This window comes from Mastigoproctus giganteus, chromosome 5 (genome assembly GCF_048544385.1).
Source record: "Mastigoproctus giganteus isolate SK-2022 chromosome 5, ASM4854438v1, whole genome shotgun sequence".
Classification (NCBI taxonomy): Eukaryota; Metazoa; Arthropoda; class Arachnida; order Uropygi; family Thelyphonidae; genus Mastigoproctus; species Mastigoproctus giganteus.
Window position 1 is genome coordinate 13,959,863 of NC_143579.1, and position 17,675 is coordinate 13,977,537.

General features: G+C 38.3%; 1 protein-coding gene across 1 annotated transcript in view; it reads left to right on the forward strand.

Moving 5' to 3' along the window:
* The window catches only part of LOC150085182 (procollagen-lysine,2-oxoglutarate 5-dioxygenase 1-like), a 248,928-nt gene that overhangs the window by 88,359 nt on the left and 142,894 nt on the right, over positions 1-17,675 (forward strand). The window contains exons 9-10 of the mRNA XM_090373918.1: positions 7,794-7,895; positions 9,272-9,403. Of these exons, the coding sequence (XP_090230044.1) occupies positions 7,794-7,895; positions 9,272-9,403 (234 nt within the window). The remainder of the gene's footprint in view (positions 1-7,793; positions 7,896-9,271; positions 9,404-17,675) is intronic.

Consider the following 17,675-nt stretch of genomic DNA (forward strand, 5'->3'; position numbering starts at 1 on the left):
GGTGTAGGGGGCACAAAGACGAATCGTAATCACATAGCATTGCAGGGTCCGAAATGCCTTCGTCATGCGGTAGAGGACATTGAACGGGAGGTCGCGTGAACAGTGATCCCACTGGAAGTCAGCATTTGCGAACCGTTTCTGTTGAAGAAACCAAGTAGCAAAAGTCCTCCGGAGTGGATAATCCACAGTCTCCAATGATTGGACGTGTTGCAGATGGTATGAACTCATTTGGTTTGTTGACAGTATCCTCCATACAGTGGATTGGGAAATACCCAATCGTTGGCCTATCACTCGAGTACTCGTACTCGGATTGCCTGCTGCAAGATGTAGGACATTCTCCTCATTGTCTGACGTCCTCGTCGTTCGCTCTCGATTCATGGTACCTCTCGTGAAACAACCAGTCTCACGTAACCTTCTGTGCACACGTGCGAAAATTGTATGATGAGGAGCACGCCTGTGCGGGAAACGTTTCTGATACAAGCGCAGAGCGGCGCGCCTGTTACAGTCCGCAGCTCCATACGCGAGGTGCATGTCGGCCAGTTCAACGTTTGAATACTCGTCCATCCTACTGCCCCGGGAACCGATTCGCAAATGCTGACTTCCAGCAGGATCGCTGTTCACGGGACCTCCCGTTCAACGTCCTCTACCGCATGACAAAGGCATTTCGGACCCTGCAATGCTATGTGATTCCGATTTGTCTTTGTGCCCCCTGCAAGTTTGTCCCACTGGTAGTGAATCACCCTGTATATATATAAGATTACAGAGGATAGGGAGGCCGACTGGGCTAGCCAGGTAGGTAAAGTGGCTGCCTGGCATCCCAACGGTTGCAGGTTCGATTCCCATCGGGCTTGGATCACAGTAAAATGCAAAAACTTTGGGAGGTGCAATATGGCCATAGAAGCTGATGCGCCAACAACTAACAAAAAAAAAAAAAAAAGGATAGGGAGTGCAGATTGAGAGATTTGGAAATTATTAAAAATATTAAGGACTGTACTGGACGCATTCTGTGCTATGAGTGAAATGTAGGGGAAAGATGGGCAGAGTATTTTAAAGAGCTCTTGAATGAAAAAAATGGGGGGGAGGAAAGAGCATAGAAAAGGTAATCAGGAACGCTGTAATGGTAAGTAGTAGTATAAGTCACGAGGAAATCCAACAAACACTTGTGAAAATGGGAAGAAATAAAGCAAGAAGACCAGATGACATATCAGTAGAAGTCTGAAAAATGTTAGGGAAGGAGGGAGTTGAGTGATTTATACACTTCCTCGATAAAGTGATGAAAGGGAAAAAAATATTGGATGCATGGAGAAGAAGTGAGAGAGGGCTCACATAAACAGATAAAAGCAGCAGTTCAGCAGTTATGTGCACATTACCAAATGATGAGCACAATTGTTACAGATGTTCGATTGGTTTCATACAGTGCTACAGACAATGAAATGGCCAGTAGACAACATCTGGATGACTTTACCCGGGGTCGAATAATTGGGAAGCTCAAGGAAAATCAAAGTGTGAGGAGTGTGGCTGCAGAGTTCGGTATCGCCCATAGCATTATCTCACATGCGTGGTCAGCCTTTGGAATGATACGTACAGCTGTTCAAAGGACCAGTGGTGGTCGTCCACGAAAAACAATGCCCAATGATGACCGCTATATACTCCTAGAGGCCAAGAGGGACCAACATCGGACAGCGGGATCCATTGCAAACCAGCTGCACAGGATGCAGGATATTGCGGTTTACTGTGTCCAGGTGACTCTACAAAGGTGGACACTGTTTGCCTGACGGTTAGTACACTGTGTCCCTTTAACACCTGCCCATCGGAGATGCCGTTTACACTGGTGCATCGAACACAAGAACCGGACAGCAGCGCAATGGGGTAAGATACCCTTTACTGATGAGAGTAGATTCAGTCTCAGCAGGGATTCTGGACGTCAGCTAATCTAGTGAGAAGTTGGCACACGGTATCACCCTGCAAACATCACTGGAAGAGATCGATATGGTGGTCGAGGTGTTCTCATCTGGGGAGGCATTATCTTGGATGGATGTATACAACTCCAGATACTGGAAGGCGGTACGGTAACTGGTGCATGCTGCTGTACTGAGGTAATCCTTCCCCATGTGCATCTGTTCCGAGGTGCCATTGGCCCCGAGTTCGTGTTTATGGATGATAACGCCACACCCCATTGCACTGCAGCTGTTGATATGCTTTTGGAAAGTGAGGACATTGTTCATATGGATTGGCCTGCCCATTCTACTGATCTAAATCCCATTGAACACATATGGGATGCTCTGGGGAGATGCCTAGCGGCACGTCCACACCCACCAGAAAATGTTCACCAGCTGAAGATGCCACTGACAGAGGAATGGACGATGTTACTGCAAGAACTTATCAACAATATAAGCAATGGGATAAGATACTCTTTACTGATGAGAGTAGATTCAGTCTCAGCAGGGATTCTGGACGTCAGCTAATCTAGTGAGAGGTTGGCACACGGTATCACCCTGAATATTGTTCTAAGTATGGACAGACGGTCCAAAGCCTGCATCGACATTAGGGGGTGGCCATATCTCCTACTGAGGACTACCTCTTCCCTTTGTTCCATCTTTGGCAATGATGCATCTGTATCATAGCAGCCAGTGCTATGTTGCCATTTTTGAATAAAGCCCCTCTGTACCATTTTGTTTCCTTTGTTGTGTCGGTGTTCTTTTCCTTCATCATTTCTGTACCTCATGAGGTTCCTTTGGTATGCTTTTCCCATATCCAGGCCACTCCTATGAGAAGCTACAGGTGAAAACGTGACTGGTCCTTAAGTTTTGCACACCAGTGTATGATACTAATGTCACTAATGTTGATTTGGTAGAGTAATCAACGAGTAATAGTGAGTGTAAGTAGCCTGCGTGAGTATAACATTCACGCAGGCGTGAATGTTACATTGTTCGTGACTTCGGTTCTAGCTGTTCGATTTTAAAACAGTTCTGATTTCCATCAAAGATGTTTTCACATAAACCATCTTTCATGAGTACAGGGTACAGACGTTTTTTTTTTTTTAAACAAAAAAATTATTAAAAAATGTGGTTATTATTATTTTTTATTGTAGTAATATTTCCTATATCTGTTTATTAATTATTTAATTTAATTTCATCAATTTATAAATCTGAGTTCTAGAAAATTTTTCCTTTTTTATACCTAATTTTATCAGACAGCAACAGAAAGAGTTATTTTCATGCTGCCATCTATTATTAAAACTGTGCCTACTATTAGCCAGAGACACAAATATGACCTAGCAGAACATGCTGGAAGATTTTAAAATGTTAATGGATGTCTTATTTGAATCATATAAGAAATAATAGTAGTAGAAGCATATGATGAAGCAAGCTTATGTAGCATCAGCTGGGGGAAAAAAAAAAAACATTTCACACATCCATTCCCTCTAAACATTTGTCCAGCTCCTCCTTGAGTTGTAGAATAGTACATCTGTTCTACAACTTTCTTCCTTCAATTTGAATTTATTCCCCCTCAGGTGAGTAATCTGAGCAAGAGGAAGAATCCCATCAGAATTTTGCTTGCTCAAAGCCTTATACACCTCAATTATATACACCTCAATACAATCACCTCATAGGCACCTAGTCTCCAGATGTTGCAATTTGCAGAACTTAAGCCTTTCTTGGTAAGAGGACCCCTTCATTCCCCTCACCAATCTTGTTACCCTTCTCTGTACTCGCTCAAGCAACGCTACGTCCTTCCTAAAATGAAGCCTCCAGACCTGTACAGTACTCAAAATGTGGCCTGACCATTGCCTTACACAATGGGATAATCATTTTCCTATCCTACTAGCAAAATTCCTATATATCACTGACAAAATACAGTGAGCTGTCATGGCAGCCTACTGCACAGCTCATAGAACTTCATATCAGACTGCATAATAACTCCATGTCCATTTCATTTTCCACTACCCTGAGTTTGTTATTTGGTTTTTTTAGGAGCATTAGCAACTAAGGCCATATTGCTCTGGGATATGCGGTGGTCATTTCCTGACCTTTCCGCATCCTCCGTATTTGGTGGTGATGGGCTCGAACCCCGGTCTAATCAAGAAGTGTGTGCTACGCACTGCTGCTCCTTCCCACCTGGCTATGGAGGCACCTCCTCTATGCAGTACTCAAGGAATGGCTTGACTATTGCTTTATACAAAGGGATAATCACCTCCTTTTCCCTATTAGCAAAATTCCTGTATATCATTGACAATACCCCATGAACTTCTCTGTCTGCACTGCTCAGTAAACTTCATATCTGACTGCACAATTACTCCCAGTTCTTGTACTTCTTTACCACCCTAAGTGTAGTGCCACAAAGTTGGTACATTTCTCTGTGATTACTTCTGCCCATATGCAGTACTTTGCATTTGTCAATGTTAAACTTCAGTTGCCACTTCTGAGCCCATGTGCCTAACTTTTCTAGATACTGTTGCAGTAGCACACTGTCATTAACAACCCTGCCAACCTTTGTATCATCTGCAAACTTGGACATTATGCCTGATATACCTTCATCAGTATCATTGATAAATATACAAAACAACAGTGGGCCCAACACCGAACCCTAGGGGACTCCCTAATAACATTAGTCCACAAAGAGCAGTGTCCATTGATTACCACTCTCTGTCTTCTTCCACTCAACACCCTTTTATCCATTGTAGCAACTTGTCCTTAATACCATACTGCTCCAATTCGTACAGTAGTCTTCCACGTGCAACAGTATCAAAAGCTTTCCTGAAACCCAGGTATTTGATATCAAAATTATTTTTTGCATCCAGTTCCTTTGTAACCACATCATAGTATCTAATGAAATTTGTCAGGCAAGATTTTCCCTTAACAAACCTATGCCGTGTCTGAATTATTACTACAATCTTGTCTAGATGATCCTGCTGAGTGCTGCTTTAACCTGTGATTCCATTATTTTCCACCAGAACAGAAGTTCCGGGAGAAAATAATCACGGAAAACTTAATTTTCAAGAACCCCAAATATAATGTAAATTTACATATGTACTCCTGAAAGGAATATATGTTTAAATTTGTAATTGATTATAAAATTCCTATGATGAAATCATTAGTTATAAAATATTTAAAATATCAAGATTTCCATATGGTGTCTCTCCAAATTGAGGTCTCTGATAGCCAACAAGAATGAGTCTCATATGTTACCACATGATTAAATATTCCTAATTTATTTTTCTTTAGCATTAGCATTAGTAGAGGCATTTGATGCAAGAAAGCAAGCTTATGCAGCATCAGCCAAAAAAAAAAAAAAAACCACTTCCACTTCACCCCTCTGTTCGTTCAAAATACCTGTCCAGCTGAGCCTTAAACTTATTTAGGCTATCAACTTCCACGACAAGGGATGGAAGTCTGTTCCACCAACCAACCACTCGCTGGCTAAAGGCAAATTTCCGCATGTCTATCCTACATCTGTCTTTCCTCAATTTGAATTTATGCCCTCTCAGGTGATTATTCTGAGCGAGAGGAAGAATCCCATCAGCATTGAGCATGCTCAAACCATTCAATGCTTTATACACCTCTATCAGATCACCTCGCTGGTGCCTAGTCTCCAGACACTGTAATTTGCAAAACTTAAGCCTTTCTTCGTAAGAGCACCCCTTTGTTCCATTCACTAATCTTGTTGCCCTTCTCTGTACTCGTTCCAGCAGGTCTACATCCTTCTTGAAATGAGGCCTCCAGACCTGTATACAGTACTCTAGGTGTGGCTTGACCATTGCCTTATACAAGGGAATAATCACCTCCTTATCCCTGCTAGAAAAATTCCTATATATCATTGACAATACACCATGAGCTACTCTTGCAGCCCGTCTGCACTGCTCAGAGAACTTCATATCTGCCTGCACAACCACCCCCAGGTCCCTTTCATTCTCTACCACTGTCAGTGTAGTACCACAGAGTTGATACGTTGCTCTGGGGTTGAAGCAACCCCAGAGCAACGTATCAACTTCATCTTTAACATAACTTTGATAATGGTTTTATCTGAAAGGATGGCACTCCTAAAGTTATCTAAATAAAAGACAGCTTCAAGGCACTAGTAACAAGCTTGTTTGTTGGTCCAAAAATAATGGCTATCAACTCTCAAAATGAAAAATAACTGCTATCTATTTTTGCCACAAACATAAAGTACATCCTGATCCAGACTTATTACTTGATTCACCTCCAGTTACTTTTCAACATAATGTTAGATTCATTGGTCTAGTACCAGATAAAAAATTAACTCTTTTGGAACATATTTCGCATGTCCATACAACCTGTATAAAAAAATTAAATCTGCCTAGGGTAACTTCTGCTATAACAATCTCCTGGGATGCAGATTGTTTCTTGTTACTACAGATATACTGCTCAGTAATTATTTACAACTGTATATGCTTTAACCAGAAAAAGCATATTAAAATGGCTTGACTCTGTACATCACAGTGTTGTACAAATTGCATTTGGCTTTTTGTGAATCTCCTACACCTTCATTGATATTAAACTATACAGCCAAAATCAGAGGTCACCTACATCATCCTAGATACCTGGGAATGCTGGAATCACAGGAAACAAACAAGCAAACTTTGCTGCCGAGAATGCTAATGTCATATCACCTGACCTCTGGATACCTTACACTGATTACAAACTCATTGTATGTACAATGTACTAAGGGAGAAAAATAGTTATCCATTTGGCAGGAATGCAAAAGCAGTAAATTGTCCCAGATTAAGAATTATCACAACAGTAGCTCTCAAGCCTAAGGAAGAATAAGAAAGAAGAAATCATGCAAGATTACAGAAGCACATGAATCTCCACTATACTTACTCATCGAACTCATAGCTGCCTGCTCATAACTGTAAAGCGGGTCACATGGGATTACTCTCCATTACGCAGCACCCATCAAATCAAGCTCACAGTAAAGCATCTTATCTGAGTCTTTAGTCTAATAGACCAAACTGATCCATCTGTTGCACCAATAACCCAAAAAATACCAACGATCATGGCATATACATAGTTTTATATGGCGCCTCTGTAGCCAGGTGGGCAGGAGCAGCAGTGCGTAGCACACGCTTCTTGATTAGACCGGGGTTCGAGCCCGTGCCCACCAAATACAGAGGATGCGGAAAGGTCAGGGAATGACCACCGCATATCCCCGGAGCAATATGGCCTTAGTTGCTAATGCTCCTAAAAACCAAATAACAAACAAACAATATACATAGTTTTGTACATCCATATCAATTTTCAGAATTTTCTGACATGGTATTTCTCCAAAATGAGATTTTTGATTGCTAACCGGAATGAGTTTCTTGACGTGATAAGTTTCTTTATTTTATTACTTTTTTCATGTGCACTCCTTGACATAAAGCTTTCGACAACAATTTTTTTCTGAAAAGAATAGCACACGTAAGACATTTTCTAATTCCATAACATTTCCATATATTCAATTATCAAAATCAGTTTTTAGATATTAAATTAAAAATTAAGTAGAATTTTGCTACAGTTACAACCCTGTGTCATTTTAAAGCCCCAAGATTAGAATTAAAATACTGTCTTCTAGCAATAGAATGGTTGGAGGTCCCCCCCCCCCTCCTGTGGTAGTTTTTCAAATTTTTGTTTAGTTCTAAAATGATAAGGTCAAAAATATTTTCCTGAGTTGATTTGAACTTTGCGTACATTGACCCATATTTATTGTTAGTGCATTTTTATTGAGAGAATATGAATTCATCATGGCTGCAATTTATAGCTGAGAAATTGAGATTTATTTATTTCTTTAAGGTTGCTTTAAATTCTTTGGGAAATTATCTTGCAAAGTCATGGGTTACTAAAACTGGATGTTTGAGTTGCAGTGAAGATGTGGTATCTTTAACACAGCTGAAGGTAATATATAGTTTATTTTAAAGTCTGTTGAATCTAGTTTAGTAATGGTTATGTTAACACTTGAAATTTAATGCATTAAATGTATCTTTTTTTATTAATTTATCTCACTTTTGTCATTATTAAGCTGCTCACAATTAATGATGTCTCAATTTACATTTTTTATAATTTAAATTTGGTGCTCTGTTGTTCATTGAATAAAAAATTAAATTGTGCACTGTATATTTAAAAATGAAAAATAATCCCAAATCGATAAATATGGTGATATCTCTAATTTAATATCTGAACATAGTGTGAGCATAACTGAATGCAATTATATTTGAGAATATTATGTATATAGTAAGAGACAAAAAAAACCCCAATAAATCTTTGAAAAATGTTTATTTAAAAGTCTCTAAATAATAGTTCTAATATAATACAATAATTTAGATGTGAACATAATAATGCATTATAATATAATGATGATTATCATCATCCTCATTTATATTGAGTAGGTGTACAAGAAACTATAGTAGTAAAAATTAGTACAAAAGGACTGATTTGTACTACTTGTTATATTTTTAACCCTAACCAGAGCAAGCACTCTTTCATCTAATGCTTGCTTTTCACTATCAATCCACCTTCCTCTTGGCCTGTCACTGCAACTATGACCGTTCATTTTTTCTTCCACTGTCTCTTCAGATAACTTCCTTTCTCTCGTCCTTCCTACATATTCAGACCATCTAAGTTTTTCATTTACCTTTGACTGGATATTTGTTACCCCAAGATTTTTTTGCATACCTTCATTTTTAATATGCGTTTGTTATTGCTTCAATCAGTTAATTCCACTTATTTTATTTTTTTTTTATTAACTCTAATTTCTGAAGATTCTACTTTGGATAAAATGTTATTTTTCACCCAGCTGTATAGGTCAAAATAGGCTTAAGCATTTCCTAACAAACAGCTAATTTTCTATTTTTCTAATTTCACTTTTGTTCTAAGTGTATTTGCTTAACTGGCTTATTACTCTTTATACCCAACATCAATCCCATCAAACATTTGTCGGATGTGGTGGAATGCAGCATTTGCTAGTCCACTGAAGTTCCTCACTTCATTGCCTAAGGGAGGGTCCATCTGTCCATCTGGTCCAGAATACCTGAGGACACTTTCCACAGTCTCATGGAATTTATGACATGCCAGATGCAAGTGGTTATCACACCAAAAGGTGGACCAACAAACTATTAGATAAATGGTCATAATGTTTTGGCTTGTGTATTTTACTGAACCATTTGTTATTTGTTTTACATTATTCATTTTATTAGATTTAAATAATTACATTGTTTTATTTTCACATTTGATTTACTATTATATATATAATATGCAGTGTTTTGAATTTTTAGGTACACGAAATGCCTCAAGTAATACTGGCTGTATTTATTGAACACCCAACTCCGTTTCTTCCTGAGTTTTTTGAATATATATTAGCTCTTTTGTATCCAAAGGAGAAAATAGATCTCTTCATCCATAATAATGTAAGTTTTATTTACTAAACTACAGAATAAAATTTCTTTCTGGATTTTAAATTGTTTTATTACATTCAATTTTATAATATTAAATTGATACATGAGGTTTTCCCCTTTTCTTTATTTTTTTAATGAAAACCCAAAATATGAAAGCGATTAGAACCCCTTAGTAATAGGTACTGTGTGTGAGTTTAAAGGTTGAGAAGATGAAACAGGATACTTGTTGACTTGAATTTCTGTAGATTATAATTTTCAGGAAATACATGTGGAGGGAGGTTGTTCCACAAATGGAAGTTGAAGAGGTAAATGAGGAAGAAGAAGAAGAATTGATTCTGTGAATTTGAAGCAGGACAGTAAATGGAAGTTGACAGGTTGCGACAATTGTTCACATTGGTTTAGAAGAGGGGGGAATTATAGAAGCCAATTCAGAAGAACAGTTTCCATGGAAGTATCTATAGAAAAGACATGCGGCAGAAACAGAATCTGTATGAGACAGAAAGCGGAGAGAATTTTTAAGAGATCAGTCATTAGTTAACCCAACTGCTCTCTTTTGAATGGAGTCTAACAGCCAGAGAGAGGTTATGGATGTCCATAACTCTTGTTCTTCAGATGGGAAAGGCAGTGGACTTAAACGAGTTTGACAAAGGCCAAATTGTAATAGCCAGACGACTGGATCAGAGCATATGCAAAACTGCATGTACCTTAGTACCTACCGAAAGTGGTCCGAGAAGGGGGAACCCATGAACCGCCGGCGAGGTGTAGGACAACCAATGCTCATCGATGCTCAAGGTGAGCGAAGGTTCTCCCAGATGGTATGTGGCAAAAAAAAAAAAGTCCGAACAAAACAATGATAAAAACAAAAATTAGTTAGTTAGTTAGGTGGTCATAATGTTTTGGCTCATCATTGTATATTTTTTGGAATTTAAAGTTAAACATCATTACTCAAAATGTTGGGACTGAAAAACAAGGTTTATTTTATATATTTTTTAATTAGTTAATTTTTTGTTCCTAGGCTCCATACTCATTTTTCCATACTCCATAACCTGTTTTTCCATACTCATAAAATCTAATTCAGTTTAGAAGAATTATTTAGTTTAGAGTTATGTTTTATGGGTGATTGTATTATTTATTTTATTCATTAGCTGTATTATTCAGCATTTTTTTTAGGTGATAAGTTCATTTACTTTAAAAATAAACTGTTATTTGATATATTATAGTTATCTGGAATTGCAAACAAAACTTTAATATAATAATTATAGGAATATCAACATCTTAAATTTCTTCTTGTCAAATTTTCCCTTTTCATTTTCTTCTAATTTTATTTTCTTTTGTGCTGTTCCAGTTTGTTTACTGTTTACATTGTGAAGAAAGGTCTGATAATGTTGAATTTACGAGGCTTTGTTACTTGCAGGAACTAAATTATGAAATTTAGAACCAAAGAGTGAAGCATAAAAATGGTGATCATTTGCTAGTAGTTATCTAATAATGGGTTAATGAGGTTTTAAGTTCTATGAATACTTAAAAATCAATCAAATTTTAAACAACTAAAAGATTATGGCAAAATTTTATTAGAATTAAATTTAAATTCTAATCACTTTACTGGATGTGGACAAGTGCTTTGCATTAAGATTTCCTTGTAAATATAATGAATTTTTATTCCAAGACAAATTTTGATGTAATAATGTATGAAAATAGGATACAGATACTGTTATAAATGTTACAAATTTATTTATCTCAGTACTTTTGCAGCAACACACACATGCACAAAAAAACAAAACAAAACTAGCATATCACATCAAAGTTATATCTTGATAATTAATTGACAAAAAAATGTAAAAGTTAAAAGATTTTGCAAATCTGTTTTTTTTTCCCTAAGGGTATTTGTTTATGTTAGAACATTATGAGTAAATTGTGCACTATAATGTTTGTTGCCTTCTTTTGAATAGCATTCTCTTGTGCTTGTTCTTTATCCAGCTGTGTTTTAAATATAATTATATGTATTATACAAGTAAAACTTCATCAACTTGATATACTTGTCAAATACCTGCATGATTACTTAACAAGTACAGGTCACTGTTGAACAAAAGCCGAGAATTAGGGTTGAATTTGAAAGTGTCTGCAATTCTGCCCAGACACGATAGGAGGGAGTATATGATGAGAGCCTTGTCGATCAATTCGGCCCTGGAAAGATTGTGCAAGGCTCAAGGGGTAGAATTTTTTTCAGCCTGGACTGTACTTGTTAACAGGAGAGATTGCTTCTACAGGGATGGGATACACTTAAATAGAAAGGGTGCAAGAATATTTGCTGATGCTATTGAGGCAGTGTTAGGTGGGTCGGAAAACTGCTAGCTTGGGGGGAGACAAGGACCAATAGATTAACAGTAGCCACTGGCAGAGGTGAAAGAGATTCTTGCACTGCTTCTATTGGAATGAGCAGAAGCCTGAAAATCAAGATGCATGATATTTCAGAGACTGCTGGGAGCCATTGCGGTACAAGTAAACACATGGGTTGTGTTAGGGTAGCTAAGAATAGAAACAGGTGCAGGTATACTTGCATGTACACCAATGCTAGGGGTGTAGTAAATAAATTTGATGAATTTGAGGTATTGCTCAAAACATCAAAGGCAGATATTGTTGGGATATCAGAGACGTGGTGTCACACAGATATAAGGGATGCAGAACTGGAATTTGGGGAGTACAACGTCTACAGAAAGGATAGACAGGATAGGAAGGGGGGAGGGGTTATGCTATTAGTTAAGAAACACATAAAAACCAAGGAAGTGAAGCCAGTCAACATCGCTGGACAGTGCAGTGTTGAGTCAGTTTGTTGTGACATAAGCATTGGGAGATCAAAATTGAGAGTAGGAGTGTGCTATAGGCCTAATGACTCTGATGAGTATAATAAGAAACTGTACAGGGAAATAGAGTGGGCCAGTAAATCAGAGAGTCTTATAATGGGAGATTTTAATTTCCCAGATATTGACTGGAATTTGGGGGCTGGTCACTCACACACTAGCAGGGCTTTTGTGGATTTATTGGATGATTGTTTTCTACATCAGCATGTTCGGGAGGCAACTAGAGGGAGTAATACTCTTGATTTGATTATCAGTAGTGATTCTTCATGCATTAAGAATCTGCAGATAAATGAACCACTAGGTGGCAGTGATCACAGTGTGCTGAAGTGGGATTTACTCAAAGAGGTAACTACCATTAGAGGTAAAGGGAAGCGTTATTGCTTCCGTAAAGGCGACTACGATGGACTGAGACAGTATTTAAATTCTATACAGTGGGACCAACTGATGATGTTACCAACAGCAAATTCAAAATGGGAAGCATTCAAAGAACTTATCTTGAAAGCTACTAGGCTTTACATACCAACTAAGAAATATTGTTCAAGGTTTAGGCCAAAATGGATGTCAGATGAACTAATGAGGCATATGGCAGAGAAGAAAAATGCATGGGATACTTACAAATTAACACATGACACAGAAGCCTATGATAGATACAAGTTGATCTGTAACCAAGTTACAAAGGAGGTTAGGCAGGCGAAGGCAGATTACGAGAAATCCTTGGCAAGGGATGCAAAGAAAAACAGCAAAGAGTTCTTTACTTATGTAAACTCTAGAAGGAAGGGGATGAATCAGATTGGTCCACTTGATATTGATGGGTCAACTGTTGATGATCCTGCTCAGGTAGCTAACAAACTAAATGAGTATTTTGCATCGACATTCACACATGAGGAGTTATTCAGCAAGGGGAATGCCAGAGGTGTATTCAACTCTAGCAGTAAGCTACAGAATCTTGAAATAACTGGGAGTAAAGTGGAGGAGAAACTGTTGAAGATAAACACAAGAAAGGCACCCGGGGTGGATGGGATCTATCCAGTTATATTAAAGTAGGCAGCAAAGGAAGTAAGCAAACCCTTAGCCATAATTATGAGAGCTTCCTTGGACTCAGGGGAGGTACCCATAGACTGGAAATGTGCAAATGTGACCCCAATTCACAAAGGAGGATCAAAGGCCGACAAATTTGATTGGATACTATGATGCAGTCACAAAAGAACTGGATGCAGGGAATAGCTTTGATATTATATACTTGGATCTTAGAAAGGCTTTTGATACTGTTGCACATGGAAGACTGCCACACAAATTGGAGCAGTGTGACATTGGAGGCAAATTGCTGCTATGGATAAAGGGGTGGTTGAGGGGGAGAAGACAGAGAGTGGTAATCAATGGACACTGCTCATCGTGGACTAATGTTATTAGTGGAGTCCCTCAGGGCTCAGTGTTGGGTCCTTTATTGTTTTCTGTATTTATAAATGATATTGATGATGGTATATCAAGCTTAATGTCCAAGTTTGCAGACGATACAAAGGTTGGCAGGGTTGTCAAGGACACTACTGACACTATGCTGCTGCAACAGGATCTGGAAAGGTTGAGCAGATGGGCTGAGAGGTGGCAAATGCAGTTTAACATTGACAAATGTAAAGTACTACACATGGGAAACAGCAACCCCAGAGCAACGTAATAACTCTGTGGTACTACACTGAAAGTGGTAGAGAATGAAAGGGACTTGGGGGTGGTCGTGCAGGCAGATATGAAGTTCCCTGAGCAGTGCAGACGGGCTGCAAGAGTAGCTCATGGAGTATTGTCAATGATATACAGGAATTTTTCTAGCAGGGATAAGGAGGTGATTATTCCTTTGTATAAGGCAATGGTCAGGCCACACCTAGAGTACTGTATACAGGTCTGGAGGCCTCATTTCAAGAAGGATGTAGAGCTGCTGGAACGAGTACAGAGAAGGGCAACAAGATTAGTGAATGGAACAAAGGGGGTGCTCTTACGAAGAAAGGCTTAAATTTTGCAAATTACAGTGTCTGGAGACTAGGCACCAGCGAGGTGATCTGATAAGAGGTGTATAAAGCCTTGAATGGTTTGAGCATGCTCAATGCTGATGGGATTCTTCCTCTAGCTCAGAATAATCACCTGAGAGGGCATAAATTCAAATTGAGGAAAGACAGATGTAGGATAGACGTGCGGAAATTTGCCTTTAGCCAGCGGGTGGTTGGTTGGTGGAACAGACTTCCATCCCGTAGTGGAGGTTGATAGCCTAAATAAGTTTAAGGCTCAGCTGGACAGGTATTTTGAACGAACAGAGGGGTGAAGTGGAAGTGGGGTTTTTTTTTTTTTTTTTTTTGGCTGATGCTGCATAAGCTTGCTTTCTTGCATCAAATGCCTCTACTAATGCTAATGATAGTTTGGTGGGTTCAGATTTTGATAGACTTGTTAAAGGCTTCTTCATCAGAACCATAGTTAGTTGATCTCTGGTGGAGTAAGTTATTCTACTACAATGTGGAAATTGATCTGTGAGTGCACACTTGTAGAGATATAATATACAATAATAACCACATGAATTAGAACAACAGCAGTATTGAAAACTAATGTAAAAATATTATCTGAATAATGATTTAGGTGGTTGAATCATACTTGAGCAAAAAGTCATGTTGAGAACAGCCTCTGTAAGTAATACATTATCTTTAAAAATGTGACATTAAGTCTGACAGGTTTTTACATAGAAAGGAGTTTATATTTTTGCTTTCTTGTAGTGTACCTTATTTTCCATGCCAAACATGGCACTATGTACAGTGGATTCCGGTTATTTGGGCCACCGGTTAATCAGGGCAGCCCTTTATTTGGGGCAAATCTTAAAAAACAAAACCAATCGAGAAAATAGCCAGGGTTTACTTCGCTTAATTGGGACAAAATGCCGTTTAATCGGGGCAGGAGACCTCAGCACTGGAGATTACCCTACGATTGTCTCCGACCGTACCACGTAGTTCGGTCGGATTTCTGGAGGTCACAACCATAAAACAATAAAAACAGTTAGCAGTCACCTGTTAATTGGGCTTTTCTGTTAGTGAAATCTATCATAAACGGACAGTAAACTCGATCTTATTGAATTTGCGGTAATACTCACAGCTGGAATTCTGTGGGTTATTATGGTAAAATGTGTTTACACTTCCATGAACTCTTCAATCAAATAAAAAAAATTAATTTTCAGATCTTCTCTTCATTCCTATTTTTAAAGCTTCGTAATTTGTTACTCCGTTCTCACTTGCGCGTGTTGTGTTACTTGCAATTTGTGTGTGCCGTGTTCTTTGTTATTGATTGCTTATCTTTTTACTGTTTTAAATTTTAACCCCCACCCACAAATGTCAGTGAACAGAAATGTCAACTAGTTTAGTTAGTATGTACACATTATTACAGTACGTATTAATTCTTCCGATTTTCACGTATCATTTAATTTTTTAATTGGTAAGGTAATAAAGAGTAAATTTGTGCTTAATATATCTTTACTTTTATAGCATATGATAATATTCCTCCTATTTTCGCTAATTAGAATCGCTGTTTAATAGAATTAAAATTCAATTCACAAACGTGATCACAATGACCGGCGCTTACTACACATCGTATAGTGAACGGAACTTTACTGTGGTGAATTCGTCGTAACATGATTTGATTGTACAGTGAACCAATTGTAAAGGGGGGGGTGCACGTTGTATTTTTAACTATTTATATGAAACTTCGGATAATTGGGGCAGCCGCTTAATCGGGCCAAAATGCACTAGTCCCGATGTGTCCCAAATAACCGGAATCGACTGTACTAGAAAAATCTGTTCAGTGTAATAACAGAAAGGTGATGGCATACACACTGGTACTAATGATATTAAGAATAGGCAATTTATGGATTTACTTATCAGGTACCAAGCAATGTTGATAAAAAGCTGTGAAGAATTTGAAAGTGTCTGGAATTTTGCCCATACATGATAGGTAGAAGTATATGATGAGAGCTTTATTAATCCATCACATCAGCCCTGGAGAAATTGTGCAAGGCTCAGGGGGTAGAATTTTTCTCAGCATATTCTATGTAGATGGGTCGGGTGGTTAATGACAGTAAACAGAGTATGCTACAGCAGCATACTCTGTTTACTGTCATTAAACAGAGTATGCTATGGCAGCGTGAGCTAGATAAATTATGCAGATAGGCTGAAAAGTGGTAGTTGAAGTTTAACAGTGATGATTGTAGACATTGGACAATATGCACTAAAAAACAAGGCAAAATATTCACGCAGATATACAATAAAATAAAAATGGACCGAAATGCTGTTATATGCAATAACACTTTTTTTACATTTATTACCAATTTATCAAAATTAACTGAATTACAATTTATTTGTATTCAGTATTTAAAAGCAACAAAATTGTTTAATGAAAAGTTATAAGGATCATTTAACAACTGTCTCATGAAATAACTTTTGTTATTGTAAACAAAAATATATTTTCCAATGTAATTTTCCAATGAGTAGGAGACCGGCGGAATTACTTAGCAAGTACAGGTCACTGTTGAAAAAAAGCCGTGAATTAGGGTTGAACTTGAAAGTGTCTGCAATTCTGCCCAGACACGATAGGAGGGAGTATATGATGAGAGCCTTGTCGATCAATTCGGCCCTGGAGGGATTGTGCAAGGCTCAAGGGGTAGAATTTTTTTCAGCCTGGACTGTACTTGTTAACAGGAGAGATTGCTTCTACAGGGATGGGATACACTTAAATAGAAAGGGTGCAAGAATTTTTGCTGATGCTGTCGAGGCAGTGTTAGGTGGGTCGGAAAACTGCTAGTTGGGGGGATACAAGGACTAATAGATTAACAGTAGCCACTGGCAGAGGTGGAAGTAATTCTTGCACTGCTTCTATTCAAATGAGCAGAAGTCTGAAAAACAAGATGCAGGATATTTCAGAGACTGCTGGTAGTCATTGCGTTACAAGTAAACACATGGGTTGTGTTAGGGTAGCTAAGAATAGAAACAGGTGCATGTATACCTGCGTGTACACCAATGCTAGGAGTTTGGTAAATAAATTTGATGAATTTGAGGTATTGCTCAAAACATCAAAGGCAGATATTGTTGGGATATCAGAGACGTGGTGTCACACAGATATAAGTAATGCGGAACTGGAATTTGGGGAATACAATGTATATAGAAAGGATAGACAGGACAGGAGGGGAGGAGGGGTTATGCTATTAATTAAGAAACACATAAAGTCAAAGGAAGTGAAGCCAGTTGACATCGATGGACAGGGCAGTGTCGAGTCAGTTTGGTGTGACATAAGCATAGGGAAATCAAAATTGAGAGTAGGAGTGTGCTATAGGCCTAATGACTCTGATGAGTATAATAATATATTGTACAGGGAAATAGAGTGGGCCAGTAAATCAGAGAGTCTTATAA